This window comes from Podarcis raffonei, chromosome 10, assembly GCF_027172205.1.
Source record: "Podarcis raffonei isolate rPodRaf1 chromosome 10, rPodRaf1.pri, whole genome shotgun sequence".
Classification (NCBI taxonomy): domain Eukaryota; kingdom Metazoa; phylum Chordata; class Lepidosauria; order Squamata; family Lacertidae; genus Podarcis; species Podarcis raffonei.
The window spans coordinates 53294052-53314258 of record NC_070611.1 but is presented as its reverse complement, the minus strand read 5'-3'; the positions used below and the strand labels follow the sequence as shown (position 1 = coordinate 53314258).

At 40.3% G+C, this 20207-nt stretch overlaps 1 protein-coding gene across 9 annotated transcripts in view; it reads left to right on the top strand.

Annotated features, from left to right (window-relative positions):
* The window catches only part of MYBPC1 (myosin binding protein C1), a 92282-nt gene that overhangs the window by 36662 nt on the left and 35413 nt on the right, over positions 1-20207 (top strand). For all 9 annotated transcript variants that reach the window (XM_053405061.1, XM_053405054.1, XM_053405057.1 and 6 more), the window contains 8 exons: positions 4542-4590; positions 7823-7879; positions 13306-13475; positions 14790-14922; positions 16286-16410; positions 17375-17480; positions 19197-19363; positions 20025-20187. In XM_053405061.1, coding sequence (XP_053261036.1) covers positions 4542-4590; positions 7823-7879; positions 13306-13475; positions 14790-14922; positions 16286-16410; positions 17375-17480; positions 19197-19363; positions 20025-20187 — 970 coding nt within the window. The remainder of the gene's footprint in view (positions 1-4541; positions 4591-7822; positions 7880-13305; positions 13476-14789; positions 14923-16285; positions 16411-17374; positions 17481-19196; positions 19364-20024; positions 20188-20207) is intronic.

Here is a 20207-nt window from a genome sequence, read left to right as displayed (position 1 = left end):
TTATGTCTACCTAGAAATGAGAGCATCTGGAGGACATTAAATTGAGGCACGCTAGGATAAAAATTGAGGTGAAGATATATGCTCACCATAAGATATATTCTCACCATAAGAATATGAACCCTGCTGAATTTGATCAAAGCCTGCTGGGCTCTATCCCACACTGCAGCAAGGGACTTCAATGATTGCAACAGAACTTCATGTTTCTCTCCTGTCTCCTCCATGCACCCTCAAAACTGGGGAACCCGCCAGAGCCGATTTGGGGGGAAGTCTCATTGTACCAGCAGGACCCAATTGGTGCATCATTGGATACCATCCACTGTTTCCCACAGTGACCTACCAGATGCCTCTAGGAAGTCCACAAGGCAGTAGCCACCCCCACCCCCGAGGTTGCTGCTGTATACAGTACTGCCTATGAATATAGAGGTTTCATATAGCCATTATGGCTAATACCCCCCCCCCCCGGAAATACTTATCCTCTGTGAATTTATGTAATCTCTGCTTTAAAGCAACTTGGCACTTTCACAGAGCTCCAGCAGGCTACAAATGACTCAGAAGATGCTTTGAGTCAGTGAAATCACATTAAGTTCTTGAAGCAATTATTTGAGAAGCTTGCAGTTTATATTTGGAATAAAGTTTATATGGCAGTGATGACAGCTCAAGACTCTACAAATTTGTCCATGACGTAGGTCAAAGAAAGGACTCCCCTTCAGCTCACCTCAGGCTTAGCAAGGAATTTGCCTGCTACAAACCCATCATGAGGCTGAGAGAGAGAGAGAGAAAGAGTATTAAGTTCCTGGAATATCACTGTCCCACACTCAGTTGGAAAGCAACTTTATAAATCTTTGCAGAGAAGAGAATGCAATGCAATGCTGGCAGATCTTATGGTACCACAGTGTGCATATGGGGTGTGTGCATTTGGTTACAAACAGGAAGGGCTTTCATGGTGAGGTGTATGACCCCCTTTTTTTGCAGGATGAGCCACAAAAGTCCTAAACACTCTTCAACTCTGTCCTGTTCACTTTGACAGAGGAGGAGTTGACGAAACTGTGCACAGTTGCACAGTTTATTCATGTGAACAGGCCAAGAACATGGACAGCTCTTTCTAATGGGTTTGAAACAAGTGGAGAGCAAAGCTGGATAGACTTCACTTATTATCTATTCTAGACTGTTCCTACAACTAACAGCTCAATCTGTTCTTTGCAAAGATCCACAATATCTGTCAGTCACTGCCACTCAAAGTTAGGTTAACTATAGATTGTGGTCTATTTAATCCCCATGTGTATATTCTACGTATAGATGTGTAGATATGAGCACAGGACTCATAAAATCTCCCCTGACCACATAAGCAGCAGTGCCTACACAGACATGGCCATGTGAGTGGGGCATTGGTCAATATTAAGTTATGCCCTCCTGTATGTAAGATTTATACACTCAGTTGAAGTATCTGCTGTAGATGGACATTTGTTTACAAATGGAAAGAGCTTGCATAGTGAAGTATAATGACCCTCCTTTTTGCAAGATGGACATATAGTACCAGAGAACCACCAAAGTAAAAGGAGGTCTAAAATTATTGAAAAATTTTGGCAGAGGTTTAGAGAGACTCAGACAATGATGGGGTGATAGCTATTCCCCCTGGTTTCATAGAATTGTAGAGTTGGAAGGGACCATGAGGGTCATCTAGCCCAACTTCCTGCAACGCAAGAATATTTTGCCCAACAACCCTGAGATTAAGGAGCTCATGCTCTACCCACTGAGCTGTTTATCAGTTACTCAGTTTGGGGGTGCTGCTGTAAAACGCAGTTTGCACTGCAGAATAACTGCAAAACCTTGGCATCAGTTTGCAGGGGATTCCAAATTTCAGGGTTCATAGTTAATGAATTTATTCCAGAATGACTTGGCCCCAGATAGGTCAGCTGTCGGAACCTGAGAAACAGCAGCATCAGCATCACAGTGGATTCCATATCTCCATCTGGTGGGATTTTAAAGCTGTGGTGATGACTTTCACCCTCTGAGAAGCTTTTGAAGGACTAGGCTTCTAAGTCTGGGAAATAAAGCAGCCATTGTAATTGTAAGTGCAAGGCTTAATATATGTCAAGCACCTTTACATATGCAAATGTGTGCAGTCTCATTGATCCCATGGGACTGGCATTAACATTTCCTTTATACTAAGACAAAAACAAAGCCTATCCAAGTGCAAAGGACCTTCTCTGTCCCTCAAAATATTACTGTTGGGTCCTAAAGCCTGGTCACCTGGCCCTGTGGCTTCAGCTGCCAGACACATCTAGGCAAGCTTTCCAAATATCCCAGCCTTGCAGCAATCTGGCAGCTAACCCAATAGATGTTCATCCTAGGAAAACAAGCCTACCAAATTACCAAGGTCAGAGTGCTCATTAATCAGACAGGGAGGCAGGACACAATTAATGGAATGTCCAGCAGCTGACTGCCAATTAACCAGACAAGCCTCAAAGTCTGTGTGCATTCAGTAGCTTGTAGGCAAGGAGCCAGCCTGTCTGCGTGCATAAACTTTCTATAGAAGTGAATTGTTTTATCTGATTACATGTCTAATTTACACTGGGTGAAATTCAACTCCATGTTATTGACCATATTCAGATCTCTTACTGAGTTGAATCAGAAGTTGTATTTTCATTGGGGATGAAGGAAATTTTAAGTGATGCCCAGAGCTTAACGCTTAGAAGTTATTTACTTGGTTTTTCTGATCATGCCATTCTATTGTTTCTTCCTTATTCCACTGCTATTTTTAGCTTTAATAAAAAGAAGCTCCTTCCAGGTGAAATCAAATTACATCTAGTGTTCATTTGGGATTTCTTCTTCTTATGTATTCCTTTGCTCTAAAGCATCAAGTTCTGGTTAATTGTTTTAGCAAGTAGAAGGCAAGTTGTCAGCTTACTTCTATAAAAAGTGGCATGGGAGCCTTCTTCACCTTTGTTGATGGCAGTGAGACTTACTACAATGGCTTCATTGTGGTTCTCACCTGTTGCACAGGTAGTAAATAAAGGCACCATCAAAAGAAGGTCTCAGGGTTGTACGGGTTTAAAGAATCCAATTGTAGTGCATTATCACCACCCTAAAATCCATGCATGTATGCGTTAAAGAAGGCTAACGAGATCAGAAATAGAAATGCTATATTAAATACCGAAGTAAAGGATCTTTATTTGAAAGTTTTAAGAAATATGTAGAGAAAATGCTAAATTGGACAGAGTGTTTCTTCTCTTGGGAAAGTTACAAGGCCAAATTGATGTTTTGGCTACAAATGTTGCAACTCTGGACTTAACAGTAAACAAATCCATTGAATTTGACAAGGACTTGACTCATGAAGTCCATGCAGCTGGACAAGAAGAGAAACTTGAAAGATTTGAGAGTGTGGAGAAAGAGATATATGTTGTTTCTGAGGAAAAGGAAGGAGGAGATGTAATGTTGCAGATGACAAAGGAGAGCCAGAGGCCTGACATGATGGCTACAAAGGAAAATAAGTACTGGATGATGAAAATCTGTTTTGAATTGAAGATTGAAGAATGGAGAGATCTCCTTATGTGGAGATCTGAAGACCTACGGATTACAAATTTGATTAAGGTGAAAGCTGGAGCTTTTGGGACATTTGGACTTAAAAGGAGTAAGAAACAGGATTCAGGCTCCACTTTTAAGTATGGAGGTCTGGCTGGAAGAAATATGGACCCTATCGGGATAGAGCTTCTCCGAGATCTGGTGTTTAATATTAAGGACTACCAAAAAAACCGGCAGAGAGGAATTGAGAGAGAATTAAGAGCCTCGGACGTGAGGTCTCCAGGCTGATAGTAGACTAAGACTGATGGACATTTGTTGGGGATTGAAACCGGGAAAGGGGGGGGTTGGGAATCCAAAGGGTGCAGAATAATAATCTGTTTTTTTATTTTGTTTTGTTATTAGTATGAAAATTGGGGAATTCGTGGAAGGGAAGTTGGGTCGACTTTAGAAAAAAGTTTTAAGAATGAGCACTGATGTTTAAATACTGATGTTTATAAGTTAAAATTGGTTTTTTTTAAAAATGAATTAAATATAAAAAGGTCAAAAATTGGGGACAAGAACTTGTTGAATTAACAATTTGAATTGGAATATAAGAAGGGGAGGTGTGGGGAAGTCAGGGAAATATGTTATTGAAAATAAGGATTGTAAACCTTATGTGTTTTTAACTTTTTTGTTTTTTCTTTTTGAATTTTTAATGTATAAAAATAAAAAAGAAAATAGCCCCCCCCAAAAAAATATGTAGAAAATGAAATATATACATAAAATCATACCTCCCTACATTAAAACAGAACATCTAAAAGACTTGTTGAGATTGTATTTTATAAACCAAACATTTAACACTGTGGTGATAATATCTGTGGGCACATATTAGGATTGCTCCTATTCCAGTACAGTATAAAAGTTCTTTAAATTAATCCACAAAATGGAACATAGTTTTGTTCTTGCCTTAGTTGTATCCATTCAATATCCTTCATAAATTACAGAAACCACTTTTCTCATTTTCTTTTTTATATATATAGAAACTTCATCTGCGCCATCAATCGATATCCGGTCTGCATTCAAAAGAAGGTAACTTCAAGTAGTTATCTTGGGAAGTTATTCAATTATAGGTGGTGAAAGCAGCACATGCCCTGAAATACCTCTGGAAATCAAGCTGGTTGGAAAAACACAGCCAGAATGAACCGAAATAAAAGCCGAAATAACAAGCCTTTAGAAATGGCACACTAAATTGAAAGCAGAGTATATGTCATAAAGGAGAATGTCTGTGCTTTTGAGATACTCTCTCCTGCCCACTGCCAAGAAGTTAAAATGGCTACTCCATTTTCTGTAACCTATAATTGGTTTACACATTATTGTTGTTATGTGGAGGTTGTTCTTACTTGCTCCATGTTTCCACAAGGGAAACTGTTCATATATGATAACAAAGCAGAAGTTTTCATCATTCCACTACAGATGTGCACAAAAAACCCATGCATCTTATCAGTTGCTGCCCACAGATGTCTCACCATGAGATAACGGCTTCCACAATGTAAAACACTCACCATGTAGTAGTCATAATATGTATGTTACAGTGAGTGGTGAAATTCTGTGAATGTTGACAACACCAGAAAAAATGGATGAATATCTGAAAACTCGGATAAGACCAGTGAACATTTATAATCAATGAAATGCTATTGTTTATTATTTATTCTGTGCCTTACGGATTGACATAGGCAAAATGGACAGGACCCTCCTCTAAAGTACCTTACATTAGAAACAACAGAGGGAAGGAAGGAGACAGAATGGTTGAAAGGGAAGAATGTGGAAAATCTTTAGTTTTCTTTATTGTTTATGTCCTACTTTTCTAATAAAAATAATAACCAAGGCGGGTTGCCATTTCAAAAAGAAATCAAAGCCATAAAGTAAAACAAAATCACAATATGAAATTGCACTATGAACAAGAATCAACAGTAATTAAAGCAGAGACAGTGGCCTGGTCCCCCATGTAACACTAAACTAGGGCTTGCTATACATGCTCCCGCGTTCCGCCTCCTAGCCAGGAGGAAATGAGAAGGTTTCATTTCCATTTTCAACTAGCAATATTTATACCTAAACCCAGACAAACTGTGGTTAGTGTTAACTATAATTTAGGGAGACAAACCAACTTCAACCCAGGATTTATAATGCTGACTCCTTATATTAAACCATAATCAATTAATCCTGTCCACAGTTTGGACAAAGCAAACTGATTTGCTGTAATTTGAATACGAAAGTGAAAGCTTCTGATTTTGCATCACGAGAGGAGAGGGGGAGTGCCCAAGCCTAGATCAGCTGGGCTTGTTCCTGTAGTACTGCTCTGTGGTTTGGTGTTTATGTCCAAACACAGCCAGCCGTTCCTCTGGTGCGTTTGCCTTGGGGCAAACTCACTGTGGCCCTCCCCACCCCAGTATGCTGCAGTGACTCAGCCAGATAGAAGTCAGGTGCAAAGCAATCATAAAACATCAGTAGAGACATCATAAAATAGTAGGTCATTCCTTATTATATTATTTTATTTATATTTTAAAGTCTTTTCCATCTGCTGAAAGATAAGAAGACCGGGAGCCTGGCAAATTACAGACAAGATCTAAGCATATGTCACTCTAAATGTATTGATGCCCTAGTTATTTTAAAAGTTTCTGGTTAAATATTATTTCTCCTATATGTTAATGCTTTCCACTGTACTAATAAATCAATATTACGGCATCAGACCCTAGGTAATTGCAGAAAGCTAGTTGAGCACCTGAACTTCTTGGGGGTCAGTATCGACCACTATCCACCCTGTTCAGCTAACATCCATCTCCCCCTCTCAAATTGGGTTCTGTTCCAAGATATCCCAAATCCTGATTTCAGAATAAATGAGACAAATCAAGTAACTTAATTCATTTGCTCTCCTTCCAAGATTAATTTTAGAGAATTTGGTGCTTGTTTTGTTTTAGCAAAGGAAGGAGTGACAAATGGGAATGGAGAGAAGGAACAGAATAGAGATGGGGGTTGGACAGGCAATAGTGTTCAGGGGAAAGACAAGTATAGCTATGGGACAGGAAAAGAGTATTGTGGAGGCCACTGTTGCCCCATTCCCTGACTGAAAACCCTTCCCAGCTCTTGTTTTCTTTCTTCATTAGTCAGTGGCCCTGTTCCTACATAATCCTAAGCCATGGTTTGTTCAATGAGCGATGCATCCTCTCACCGATGAGCAAGCCAGTCATAGCTTGTTTCACCAAAGCTTGGTTTGTTTTCCAGCTGCTCTAGATTTGTGCCTTTGTAGTTTTGAAGAGCATCTGGGATGGAGTGGTCAAACAAACTATGGTTAAGCAGGCTGTCATATTCAGACACAATGTCAAACTAAGGTTAAAACAAGCAATTGTTTGTAAGCCAACAACAAACCATGTCTTCACATTGTGGTTTGTTGTCATCTCAACTAGGGTGCTGAGCTGGGTTCGAACAAACTACACCTTGGCTGAACAAAGCATGATGTAGAACCATGTGCAAACCAGGCTACTACCTACATTTTCCCACTTATTATGCTACCAGACAAAAATGAGGCTAGGAATCTTCTACTTAACCTGCTCTCCTCTCCCCAAAGATTAGATTATCAGGATGCCAATGCCCAGGGAACTCTTAAGTCTCTGCAAAGTATATTAACTCCTGTCTATAAGTACTGCAATTATATTTGTTATTGCTCAACATTCTAGAAAGAAATCCACATTTTTAAACCCACCCCATCTCATCTTTAACATCATACAACACACTGTGTGCACTCAATGGATAGGTTCTCCAAATTTCCCCCTTGCTGACAAGTTTAAATGAAACTTTACTACTGGATATTTTTACATGGTTGTGCATTGTTCTATGCAGCATAAACAACAATGCACATCTTTGTTTTACATATGCAACTGAGTTCAGCACAAGCCCTTTGTTTTGTTTTGTTTCAGCAGGCACTTGGTAGAAGTAAAAAAACAAAGCTCTTTGTGCCGACTCTGTTTGAAACACATTTGTGTTACAGGAACACAAATTTAGGCAAATTTGCAGATTTACAAGAATTTGCCTGAACAAGTGTCACAAGTGCAATACAAACCTTTGTGTTCATTTTTCACAAGTGCTTGTTAATGGGAGTTGTAAATCCTGTGAAAAAGAATACAAGTTTGTGTTGATGTAATCTTCTTACTTGCGTGTCTCTATATTGATTGCGTTTGTAGGGCATCTAGAGTGTATGCAATGTGTGTTGTCCAACTCTCTGGGTATTAAACAAAGGTTTGATTTTGATTTTTTTTATTAATAACAGCGGTGAAGGACAAGAGGATGCAGGAGAACTTGACTTTAGTGGTCTCCTGAAACGTAGGTGAGAACCAAGCAATGAAGTGAGAAGGTGTGGATTGGAAATGGGTTAGGCTTGCACAAAAGAAAGCGTCAGGTGTAATCCCGCCCCCCAAATGTTACCATCCTTTCCTTTTGACTGATGTTTATAAACTTTATTTCTTAAGGTAAATCTTTTGCTGAGAGTTAAGCCAACTCTGTTAGCACGTTGACAAGAAACCACAAAAGTCTTAGGATATTGTACACTTTCTAAGGCTGCTGCCCCGTATTGTGACTTAATGACATAGGAGTGTCTCAGAGAAGCATTCCTGTGTCACTAAATTATAACATGGGATGAGGTCATACTGGCAGGTGTCAGTCCTGTATATTGGTGTTTGTTTTGTGCCTGCATGTTTTCCCCACCCATGTCCTATCTAGGGATGAGAAATTCAAACAATTGATCTTTGTGCTACACCCATCCCCCACAGAAAGAAAGAAAGAGAGAGAGAAAGAGAAAGAAAAGAAAACCATAACAAAACTGAACTCTGGAACACTTGTTTTCAAAGCATGCAGACCACAGATGTACTGCAGCTTTTTTGGCTCTTGAATTCACCCTCCTTCTGCTAAGGAATGATGCGAAATGATTTACTGAGCTCCGATAATGCATGCATTCATTATGTGTCTGAAAAACACATATGCTGTGGGCTCTTAAAATGGGAAGTCTAGTAGGGCTAGGAAGCAACTTGCTGGGTGGAATCTGATAGTGTATTATAAAACTGGAAACATTTCAGAGGGCACATGGAAGCATTTTTTAAAATTCAAAATAATCCAAGAAGCTGTTAGCTGCGCTTTAAATCCCCAGATATGAATAACAATATGAGCAAGTGTTCAGACATTTGCTTGTCCTTTATATGTGGTTTCAGTTTTCAGCACCCTGTTCTACTCATGAGGCTTCAAGGACAATTCTGCCCATTTTAGGTTACTAGACTGAGGCCCTGTTCAGACCTATCAAGTGGAGCTATATTTGTGTTGCAAGAAGCAGGCACACATAGCCCTCCCAAAAACAGCACAACACGCATGATCCAGGCACTCCACATAGGACCAAGTTTTGCAGATGCATGAAATTTGCCCTACCACCTTTTTGAGATAGCTTCTTGGTAAAAGTTTCTATGTTTATATTTTTATCCACCTTTTCCTTAAGGAACTGAGAACGGCACACATGACCTTCCCCATTCCCCACTACATCCTCACAACAGCCCTGTTGGATAGGTTAGGATGAGAGTGACTGTTCCAAGGTCACCCAATAAACTTCGTGGCTGAGGAGGGATTTGAACCTGGATCTCCACAGTCTTTGTCCAACACTCCCAACCACTATGCCATACTAAGCTTATACATAGGTGACAGGGATGTCATGCTTCTTGCTGGGTCACCAGGGCTTAGGAGGTCACCCTATTGTCACTTTATCAGAATTACTAAAATTATCATATTCTTCTATTTTCAAAGAGCCCTAGTGTGAATTCACTAGGCAATCTAGGGACTTGCTATAGCCAAGGTGGCCTGGGAGAAATCTCACATGGCTCTGGCAGTTTCTCTAGGGAAAAGGCTATGCTTAATGAAATAACTATCAAGCTTATTGAGTGGGGGGGGGGGAATCAAATCGTCACAAGATTGGACCAGAATAACTTTGTTCATTGAGCAAGAGCAGGGAAAAAGCAGGCAGCTTTTTTTAGATGGATAAAATTTACCAAATAGTCCATTAATATATCATTTATATAGGGTGGAATCAAAATTAATTTTGAAATGATTTAACCAATTATTTAACTGCAAAGGATGCTGGAAGGTTATTTCTTACATTTATTTCTCATGTTTCTTCCATGGAACTCAAGGAATCATAGAGTGAGTTCCCAGGTCTATCATGCAGGCATCACTAACTAGATTCAAGGTTCTCCTTTCCAGTAACTGCCTTTGCAGTGAAGATCGGGCTCACCCATGCCTGTATTTAGTTTAAGAAAAAACAAGATATATACCGGTAGTTGCACACTGTGTTTAGATGCAATTTTACTTTGGCTTCAGGAAGATGGGTTTTCAAAACATGAACTCACCATGTTTCAAAAGTTGATCCTACTTGGAAAGTTTTGTTGTTGTTGTTCAAATAACATTTAAGCATTTACTTAATGCTTAGATGTTATTTGAACAACAACAACAAAACTTTTTAAAAATCTATTTCATGCTTGCCAGATCTCTATTTTCTCTTCCCTAACTAGGATCCTCAGTTTGACATGCACTCATTGTAACATTTATATTAATACTAGTAGATATATCTATATCTACATATGGAAATGCATTGGCTTGGTTTGATTTTCCATTGATGTTTCCTACTAATATACAGCTTGTGTGTGGAAAAGTTTTAGTGAATTTGGGAATTATCAGTATTATTGCTACATTAATTTTGTTGTGTTATATATGGATATATATGTGTGTGTATGCATATAGATGTATAGAAATGTAACTCTTGAGTGGATAATGGGCAAATCAGACTTTCAGTACAAACTGATTACTTTATTTCATTGCTAAGAAATATTGTTTCATTTCATTGCTTAGAATCATGTTTATTAGAATAGGTTTTCTTATCTAGCTGTACATACAGCATAGTTAAGTTACACCTAACTGCTTTAAGAAAACGTAACTGTGGGAAGGATGAGTCCCACTAGTGAAAGCCACTAGTGCAACATGGCTTTCCCCTTTCTCATCTCCCATGCACCACCACCCAAAAAATTGGCTTTCAGGAGAACTCCCAGAAGAGCTTGTGGAAGGAAGGGGAATAAGGATCATTCTGTTTGGCAAGGTAAAAAGCTTAGACTGATGGAACAATTCCCATAGTGCTACTTAAACTTCTCCTCATTTATTTGCTTCTTATCATGCTAAACTTTATTTCACTGGCTGTACTGAAGGCACTTAATTTTTCATCAGTAAACTCTTTAGGAAAAATCTGAATGCTCATATTATACATGCTGACTCTGCAGATTTTAGGTTGAAATACACTGGAATATATAAACTGCTTAAGCCTCTTGAATGACATTGACTTCAGCTCAAATCAATTTACATGGAAGGATGTCAGATTTACATTGCAGCTTATGTTAGCATCTAGCAGCCAAATAGTTAGAACACATGACTGCATTCCTGAAGGCTGAGAGTTTGTCTTACATCTAATGACCAGGTGCAATGCATCTAAACTGTCAATGGTATGCTAATCCATTGAATCGCAGTGACAGCTGGACTTGGGCCTGTCATTCCCTCAAACAATAAGTTTCAGAAAGTGGCTTGATTTAACTGCTTGGATGTAATGAACTTGCATTTCTGTAAAAACAAAGTGAAATTCCAAGAAAGAAGAAAACTGAAGTATTTAACAGCTTTAAAAAAGTATATATTTAACAATACATTCACTAAGATGGGACAAACAATGGGATAGATAGGAGAAAAGAGGCAAAAAAAGATCCATATTGATGAAAGGTGGCATTGCGGCCTGTTTCTGCAGGTTCTGTAAGCCGTGCCTTGTATCTGTTAAGCTGTGTTTTTATATTTTTATTGGATGTTCTTAATTGGTTTGAATGTACGTCACTTAGGGTCACTCTTTGAGAAAAGTGACTAACAACAACAACATGTCTCATGCCCATTATCCACTCAGCCATTTCATCCTCAGGACAAAGTTTGTTTGCTCAAGGATTTGTTCTTCAGTTGAACAAGGTAAATGAAGAGGGTGGATGAGTATTTCTTATAATGGGTTGAAAATCAGGACGCACCAATCCTCATTCTCAACAACTACCTAATGGATGTTAAAGGGGAACATTCTCATCTTGGTCCCTGTTGATGCATGTGCAACTGAGAGGAGTTGCCACAGCTAGGATGGCCAGCCTATTAAAATGAGAATTCATCCCCTTAATGCATGTCAGCTTTTGGATATGTTTGCATTTTTACATGACCTTTGGAAAGGTAGAATCTCATTGACACAGCAGTATTTTGCAGTAAGTAGCCGACCTTTGTAAACTGTAAGCATGAAAAAAGTGAAATAAGAGGCCATATCATAAAGCTACACCCGTAATATGTTAACAGACATATTGCAGTACATTTCAGTACATCTCTTACAGACACTTAAAATAATATTGTTAATGCCATAAAATCCATTCGCAACAGCTGATTCATATCAGTACATTATATGAACATTTTGCTAGGATCTACAAAAAATGGCCAAGGATCTTTATAAAATGTTACTATAAGGCAAAGAACTCCTCCTCACCCCAATAATTTAGTGGTTCCATTTCTTTAAATGAAAAAGACACTGCCTACATCATCATCATCATCATCATCATCATAATTTTATTATCGTTAATGTTTACTGCTACAGAATTAAAATCATTCTAATTAAGACACAGGCTCAATATATTCCATGTGGTAGTCTCACCATAAGGTTATCATTCATTTTCACATGTCTATGTCTACTCTCCTTGTAGATTTCCCGATTGCTATTGCAAAAATTATTTTTTATGGGGGGGAAAGACCAGTTACTGTTTAAGGAAAAAAACATTGGTGCCTCTGCAACTTGTTGCCCTAAGCTACCAGATAATTTTTACAAATTTACTTTTTGAGACAAGGGTATGTTCACACATCATGGCAAACCATGGTTAATAGTTCCAGTGAACATGCAGATCACTCTCAATTTGCTCCTCTCCACAAGTGGGAGCAACAAGTCACAATCCATAGATTAATGTTACATATGAACTGGGGATCATGAACTGAAGGTAATGTTTGTGCTTGGGTTACCACTCTCCCTGGTTTGGATTTAACACTAACTTGGAGACCCTATTTCCTGTTTCCACTCGCTAGTGGGGAGGAGAAAAGCTGGAGCAATCAGCCTGTTCACAGTAAGCTGCTACCCTGACATGCCAATATTTCTTAATATCAGACAAACTATAATAGTAAAATTCTCAAAATGCCTCCTGTGTTTATGGCCTGACCCAATAGGCTACTTCCTGTTAATCCCAGGCCTTTAAAAAATTATATTTTTCAAAATACATCTCACAGTTTTCTTTCCATCAGTTGAAGCCCACACATGGAAAAACAATAGATTGGTGCAGAAGTCCAGTTTCTTTCAGGTGAAATCTCACAGGTTTGAATTCAAAAGTCTAACTCAACATCTGTAAAATGTTACCCTCTGAAGACAGGGGTAAGTATACATCCCGCTACTTCTCTCCCCTTCTTGGATAAGGACGTTTGATTGCACAAGCAACCTTGTTAGCTCAGGCACGCCCTTAAGCCTTTGACTTAAATGACTAGTCTTATCTAAAACAACAACAACAACAACAACAACGTAACCCACTGGGAGTTGAATTCACATGTGTCCTCTTTATGACGCCAACTTCTGGCACATCTTTTCTTTTTTCTCTCCTTTCCTCCCCCATCTCTTATTCTGATCAGGGAGGTTAAGCAGCAGGAGCCTGAGGAGCCTGATGTAGATGTGTGGGAGATCCTGAAGAGTGCGAGCCCCAATGACTATGAGAAAATTGCCTTTCAGTATGGAATCACTGACCTGAGGGGCATGCTGAAACGTCTGAAGCGCACCCGCAGGGAAGAAAAGAAAAGTGCAGGTAGGGGAAGCAAGGAAAAGCTGTTTCACATCTGCCAGGGAATACAAGTGACACTTTTCCTCCTAAAAGATTCTCGCAGACAGGAATTAGTCTTGCAGTCCTCATAACAAGGTCTCTAATTCTTTCCTAAAGAGAGCGATTCTCTTTTTAACAATTGAGCCATGTGAAGAATTCACACAGGCTTTGCATTGGCTGGGTCCATGGAGGACCCAACCATTTAATGAGCAGACCAGGAAGGAGAACCTCTGGTTCACTCTGATCTAATGACACACCTCCCCATTCCCCTGTGCTGCTTTCTGATTGGCCGTGAGTGCAGATTGGCTAGTGCAGCCATGGTACAAGCTGAGCCCAACTGGCCAAATGATGCTCGCTATGCTACTTCTCCCTGTTCCTCACCCTATCGTGGGCACAAAGGGCGATCTGGCTGCGACATCTGTCACCCCATTGATCGCCAGGGTTGATTCGGCTGATCTGGCTGGCTAGGCGGGTGTCCCCTTCCTCCCTCACCGCTCCATGTGCGTCCCTCCCGAAGCTGCGCGCTCGGTGGAAGAGGACGACCATCCCAGATAGAAGGAGTGTACCGTTCTTCGGTCAAGGGTATACGATAGCTGCGCTCCCCTGCTAGAACCTCCAAACAAGCACAAAGGGAACTCCTTGACAGCAAGGAACCAGGAGTTTCAAAGGAATTTGTTACATTTTTAACAGTTGCGGCATATGAAGAGTTTTGCCAAGTATGGCTTAATTCTCACTGGGGAAAGCAGGCTTGTTAAATTATCTCCCTGTTGCCTGTTATGGTAACTAGGCTTCATGATCTGCAAAGCTACAGTACAGTTTTGGGGGGTCAGACAACTCAGAATTTGTGTTTATTTTAACTCCAGGATTTGAGAGCAGATAACACATTTTAAAAACAGCAATATACCATTTGAAACACCTTAAGCAGAATGGCTGATTATTCCATATTTTTCAGGGCTCATCCTAATGGGTATCTCCATTAATTCACTAATGTCCATATGACAATCTCTTCCAAATCACTGCCTTCCCACACTTTCTCTGACCTCAGTCTGGATTGTCTCATGCCAGGGATGCTCCAAAATGGAGTGTGAGGAAATCTGGATTGAGGGAGATGAAAGTGTGGGAAGCCTGTGATATGAAGGAGAATGTCGTCTGGACAATGGAGGTATGGGAATCTTACAATCCACATTGAACAACAGTATGAAGGCGCCTTTAGACATTGTAAAGTTTCATGACAGAGTATGGGATTCCACATATTTTCTGTCTGTGTGTCTCCACTTCAACATTTTTATCACCCAACAGCTTTTGCTAAGATTCTGGATCCTGCATATCAAGTGGATAAAGGAGGTAGAGTAAGATTTTCAGTGGAGCTGGCTGACCCCACGGTGGAACTCAAGTGGTATAGAAATGGGCAAGAAATACGTCCAAGTGGAAAGTAAGTATTCCCATAAACCCAGCTTTAAACAATGTTTCATATTCAGTTCTTATATCCTTACTTAAGAGAATTGGGTGTTTTATTGCAGGTGTATTCCGCAGTATGTTGTTGACATATACTGTCAAGTATATAAATTGAAAACTTGTATATCCATGTCTGTTATATATTGACAAGCTGAGCCTGTAGGAGGGTGGTGTGGCAGGAGGATGAGATGCTTCTGAGGACTGGATGTGTCCAGGAACTCTCTCCACCTCTGCCATTGCCAGCCACTCTGAACAATGAGCCCCCTAGGACAGAAAGGAAGAAAAGTCTTGAGGAGGAGTTTGGGTCACTGGAGTAGAGTCTGTGTTCATAATCGTTGCCTGCTTCCCCAAGGTCTGTACATTCTCTCAAGAAGCCAGATCAACTGAAGATACTACTTTGCGTTTTTCGGGCCACCAAGCAGCTGTTAGATGCTAATGAGCTTTGGTCATTACTGACCTGAAACCAATGTGAACCCGTGACCTCAAGGTGAAAGGCTCCATATCCCATTACCTATCCCTTGAGCCATCTGGCCTACCAGTAATGTTGGCTCCTTTGCCCCAGCTATTATTGTACTTTCTGAAAAAATGACAAGAGTGCTGGAATGAAACCTGGGCTCCTGTTACAGGTTATTTCCATCTTCACTGATCTAGGGTTTCAGAGACTGCTCTGTTTGGGCCTCTTTAACTTTGTGTTTGCAATAATCCTTCCCCAGCTTCCTAGAAATAATGTATTCTGATAGTTTTAGGGCCACATACATTAACATACAGGTGTTAAAATGCAAAAGGAATAAGCCGTGGGGTGGAGGGACGACGACTGATAACTATTAATAATTGAAATAGGTCTCGGGGAAAATCTCTCTTCTGAAACTTTTTGCTTTTGGGTGTGTGTGTCAATTCCCTGTTGACACTTGGGGGGGGGGGCTTTCCTCAAATTTGTAGCAGGAAAGGAAATGGTTAAAATCCACACCACCAGTAGCAGCAATGGTTACAACCCTACCATAAGCTTAGGCTATTTGCTAAAAAAAAAAATTAACACCACCTCTATGCCTCCCAATAACATTCTTTTTTCTGGGTGGCTTACAGATAAAAAACCATTAAAAATGCAATAATGATAATAGAACAATAAAAGCGGCATGCAAATTTCATGATAAAAAATCAATTTTAAATATTCCATGGCAGAAAGTATAAACAGGTAAGAGAAATACATGGCACCTTTTTAAGACATCCTGTTGCATAGGTTCTTTCTCTATACTACCCTTCTATTAGATCAGCAGAACCCTGTACAATTCCTAGAAACCTGGCCATAATTCCACGTTTGCTATTTTGCCATTTTCCAACAGATACATATTTGAGCACAAAGGTAATGAGAGAATCTTATTTGTCAACAACTGCATGCTCACAGATGATGCCCGTTATCATGTGACTGCTGGTGATGAGAAATGCTCTACAGAACTCTTTGTAAGAGGTAAGCAAGATTACAAAGTTTCTGTCAGTTTCTCTGCTAATATGAAATAGCACAGTTTTGTGGTTTATTTGTTCTGCATGGGGATGACAATTCAAATAGATGAAATGAGCCACCTGCACTTGCTATGGCTTAGCTACAGTCATGGGTGCCCAGCTACACCCTGGAGCATGTGAGGAAGGAAGACCAAGGCCAAACAGAGTTTCCCCTTCTCATTTGCTCTTCCATTCCCATGACCTTTCCACTGCCACCAGGTGGAAGTCTTTGTTTTCCCCTGGTTCCCATCACCAAACAGCTTAAGCTCACTTGGGTCTCCAGTAGGCAGTGTGGGGTTTGTCTCTGAAAGGTCAGGGGTATAAAACTGCAGATAAAGAGACCATATGGCTTTAAAAAAATTATTGTGGGGGGGTTAACATCTAAATAGTTTACACACATAACAATCCCAAAAGAGCTAAAGGGTGATGAAGTTAAAACAGGATAAACATATCCAGTTCGTCTTATCTAAACAAATTCTTACTTGCTAAAATTCTGTTAGGCTCACTTTTTAAAATTATTATTATAACAGGTTGTAGAATCAGGGAGCGGGAAGAAAAATAAATGCTACAGACAAATAAGTGCTTGTAGTCTGAAAGAAAGAAAGAAAATGGGGGGGGGGAGAGAAGGGAACTTTTCCCCTACCTGCACTGTTTTGATGTACTGGTGCAATATCCTAGGTCAGCTGATAGTGACTGCACAATGCTATGTGGGGGTTTTATGTTTTCCAGTCTAAGTCCATCAGTTTTACACCACTCTTATGTTCTTCTTTGCTCATGCAATGGATCATAAGACTTAGGGCTCCCAGAATGCTCCAGCTCCAGCTGGTGTAAGATGTGGAAACATGGTCTTGCTGATTCAAAGGAGGCTGCAATGTACAAAACCATCTGATGTTATGATTTTAAAACAGTGTTCTTTGTTCCTCTCCCCTCAGAGCCCCCAGTGATTGTGACCAAAGGCTTAGAAGATACCAATGCTTATATTGGTGACAAAATAGAATTATCAGTTGAAGTGTCTGAAGATGATGCAAATGTGAAATGGTAAGCCACCTACATCCTTCTTTAATTAATATTTTTTGGGGGGCAGTCCTGCTGAGATTAGTTGTGGTTAATTTAACAAGTTAGTCATACCCAATTTAAGTTCCATTGCTTTTAACTGGGCATGGCCATAATGGATTTTAGCTAGATTGGACTTTCGTTAGCCTGAAATGAAGTGCCTGTCAGTATAAGGGTGTATTGTGCAATTTATCCTGCTGCACTTTTGCCTAGGTAGCTGCAAATGTACCTTTAAATCAGACTTCCCCTATGTGGTGCCCCCCAGCTGTACTGGCTGGGGCTCATGGTAGTTGTAGTCCAGAGTATGTGGAGGGCACCATGTTGGAGGAGGTTGGCTGCTTTAAGAAGCAATTCAGGGGTAGCCGGTGTGGCACCTTCCAGATGTTGGGTCTACAACCCCCAACATGCCCAACTATTGGCCATGATGATGGGGGCCAATGAGAATTTACTAATTTTAGGTGTTCCAAAGGGCAGTTTAGCAGCTTTGGATCATGTGCAAATGTCAGCATGTGCACATGGAGTTTTGTACAAGCAAAGGTTTATGCAAGGAGCATCCCCTGGCACAGAAAAAATAAGGCTTTCCTTGTTCAGATCAGCTTCAATTTCAGTGTAGATTGTGTCCAGGTACACCTAAACCCTAAGAGAAATGGATTTGGACAAATCATATTGCTGAACTCAGTTGGGCAAAATATAACAGAAAAGCTATCCAAATGCCAGTTATGCCATATGCATCAACAACATGGTAAGAGGATGAAAGTGTAGGTGTTCGTGATTGCTCCATATCTTTGCTGAGTGACCGCAGCCATATCCATCAACTTTTTGATTGCCACTCATGGCTTGTTCAGCTTGATCAGATTTAAAAATGGCGTGGAGCTGCCCCTTGATGATACATTTCCATTAGAAAAATGAAGATTGAAGATAAAAAAAAACCTCACCCTGATCACTGAGGAACAAAGTTGCAACTATGTTCAATTTACTGTTAATCCAGAGCTCGTAGGACAGAGACGTCTTTAATAATAAACTAGTACCAGTGTAATGAGACAACCCTTTCACATGATGATTATCACATGAAAAGCTATTCATTGGGGGGAGGGATTCTGCCACAGCGATAAACATTATTTGTGGTCAATGAAAAGCTAATTGCAATAAAAATCAAAACCAAACATCTCATAAATATAAAAATAAAATCTGTGTGTGTGTGTGTGTGAGAGAGAGAGAGAGGGGGGGGGGAATATTAATATTGTGAAAGCGGCAACTTACATTTTTAAAGGGGACCCTCTTTATGGAAATATTTGCTTTTGTCTTAACAACCCTACCATTAGGTAGAGGCAGGTGGGTGCTTCATTCAGCAGGCGCTGAGTTGGTGGATGGAGTGGGGACAGGGAACAGTAGCAGCAGAAGCAAGGTGCTGGAGGACAGAGTTCTATGTTGCACACGGCCTGCCCTGCATCCCCTGAGTGAGCCTCCTGCTCTCAGGTGTGCTGTCCTGTTTCCATTATTGAAGTAAGATGCCACTGCCAGTCCGATGGGCTTCTGGCAAGTGGAACCGCACAGGTAGGGGTGCGCCTTGTCCTTTTTCTCAGAAGAATGTCTTTCAAATCTACCAGAAAGTTTTTCCAGGGCGTATTTCCAAGCAGGAAAGATTGTGAGTTCTTATCAGCAGACAGTCACCTTTTTGTTTTGGTTGTTGTTCCTGAACAGGTTTAAAAATGGTGTGGAGCTGCCTCTTGATAGTAAATCTCGATACAAAGTGAAGGTTGAGGGTAAAAAACACACTCTAATCATCGAGGAAGGAACCAAAGCTGACAATGCAACTTATTCAGTGATGACAACAGGAGGACAATCATCTTGTAAACTAAAAGTTGACTGTAAGTGTGGGGAGTGGGGTATGGTGTTCTAGTTGTGCTAGAAATAGTACATGTGATGCCTTCAGAAGCCTCCGAGTTCTACTCAGCACACACATGCGGGACAAGCAAGTGAAAGTGTCTCCTTTTAAGCAACTACTGGGGAACATGAACATTGTACTATTTTTTTGCTATTTCTAAGCCATTATTTGCATGCTTATACTTTTTATGCTGTTAACTGAGAATTCAGTTATGGACAGCACTGCTAATAGGCACTGCTTCTAACTAGAAAATAAGTTAATTGCATAAATTCAGTCAATGTACATATTTGTTCTATATATAGCAGACTTGGGAAAGATTGAGCAGCCTCAGGAGGACTGTGGAGCTGGGGAGAAGTTTCTCTCCCTGCCATGAACCTAACAAAAATTGCCTATCTGATTCAGCTATTTGTGGCTGCTACTTACAGAATAAAAACATGCATGTTAATTGTATTCAGGCAATTCATGTCTTGCTTGATCTTAATACAAAACTTGGTAGGTTCTTAGATGCACATTGGAGCTCACAGTACACAGTACTGGACCACAGTAGCTTCCTGTGGTCCGGATATGCTCCAGTTCAGCACCGCTGACATAAACAGATCATGATGAACTGCTGCAATAATTTTTCTCATTTCTCTGTTTCAAAGTGAGGCCACTTAAGATATTACATCCATTGGAAGACCAGACTGTGAGGCTTGGCAAAGAGCTCTCCCTGAAATGTGAGATCTCTGAGAACGTAGAAGGGAAGTGGTACAAAAATGGGCAGCTTCTCCAACCCAGTGACCGCATTAAGATATATCACAAAGGAAGGTAGGCATGCAAAACAGTAA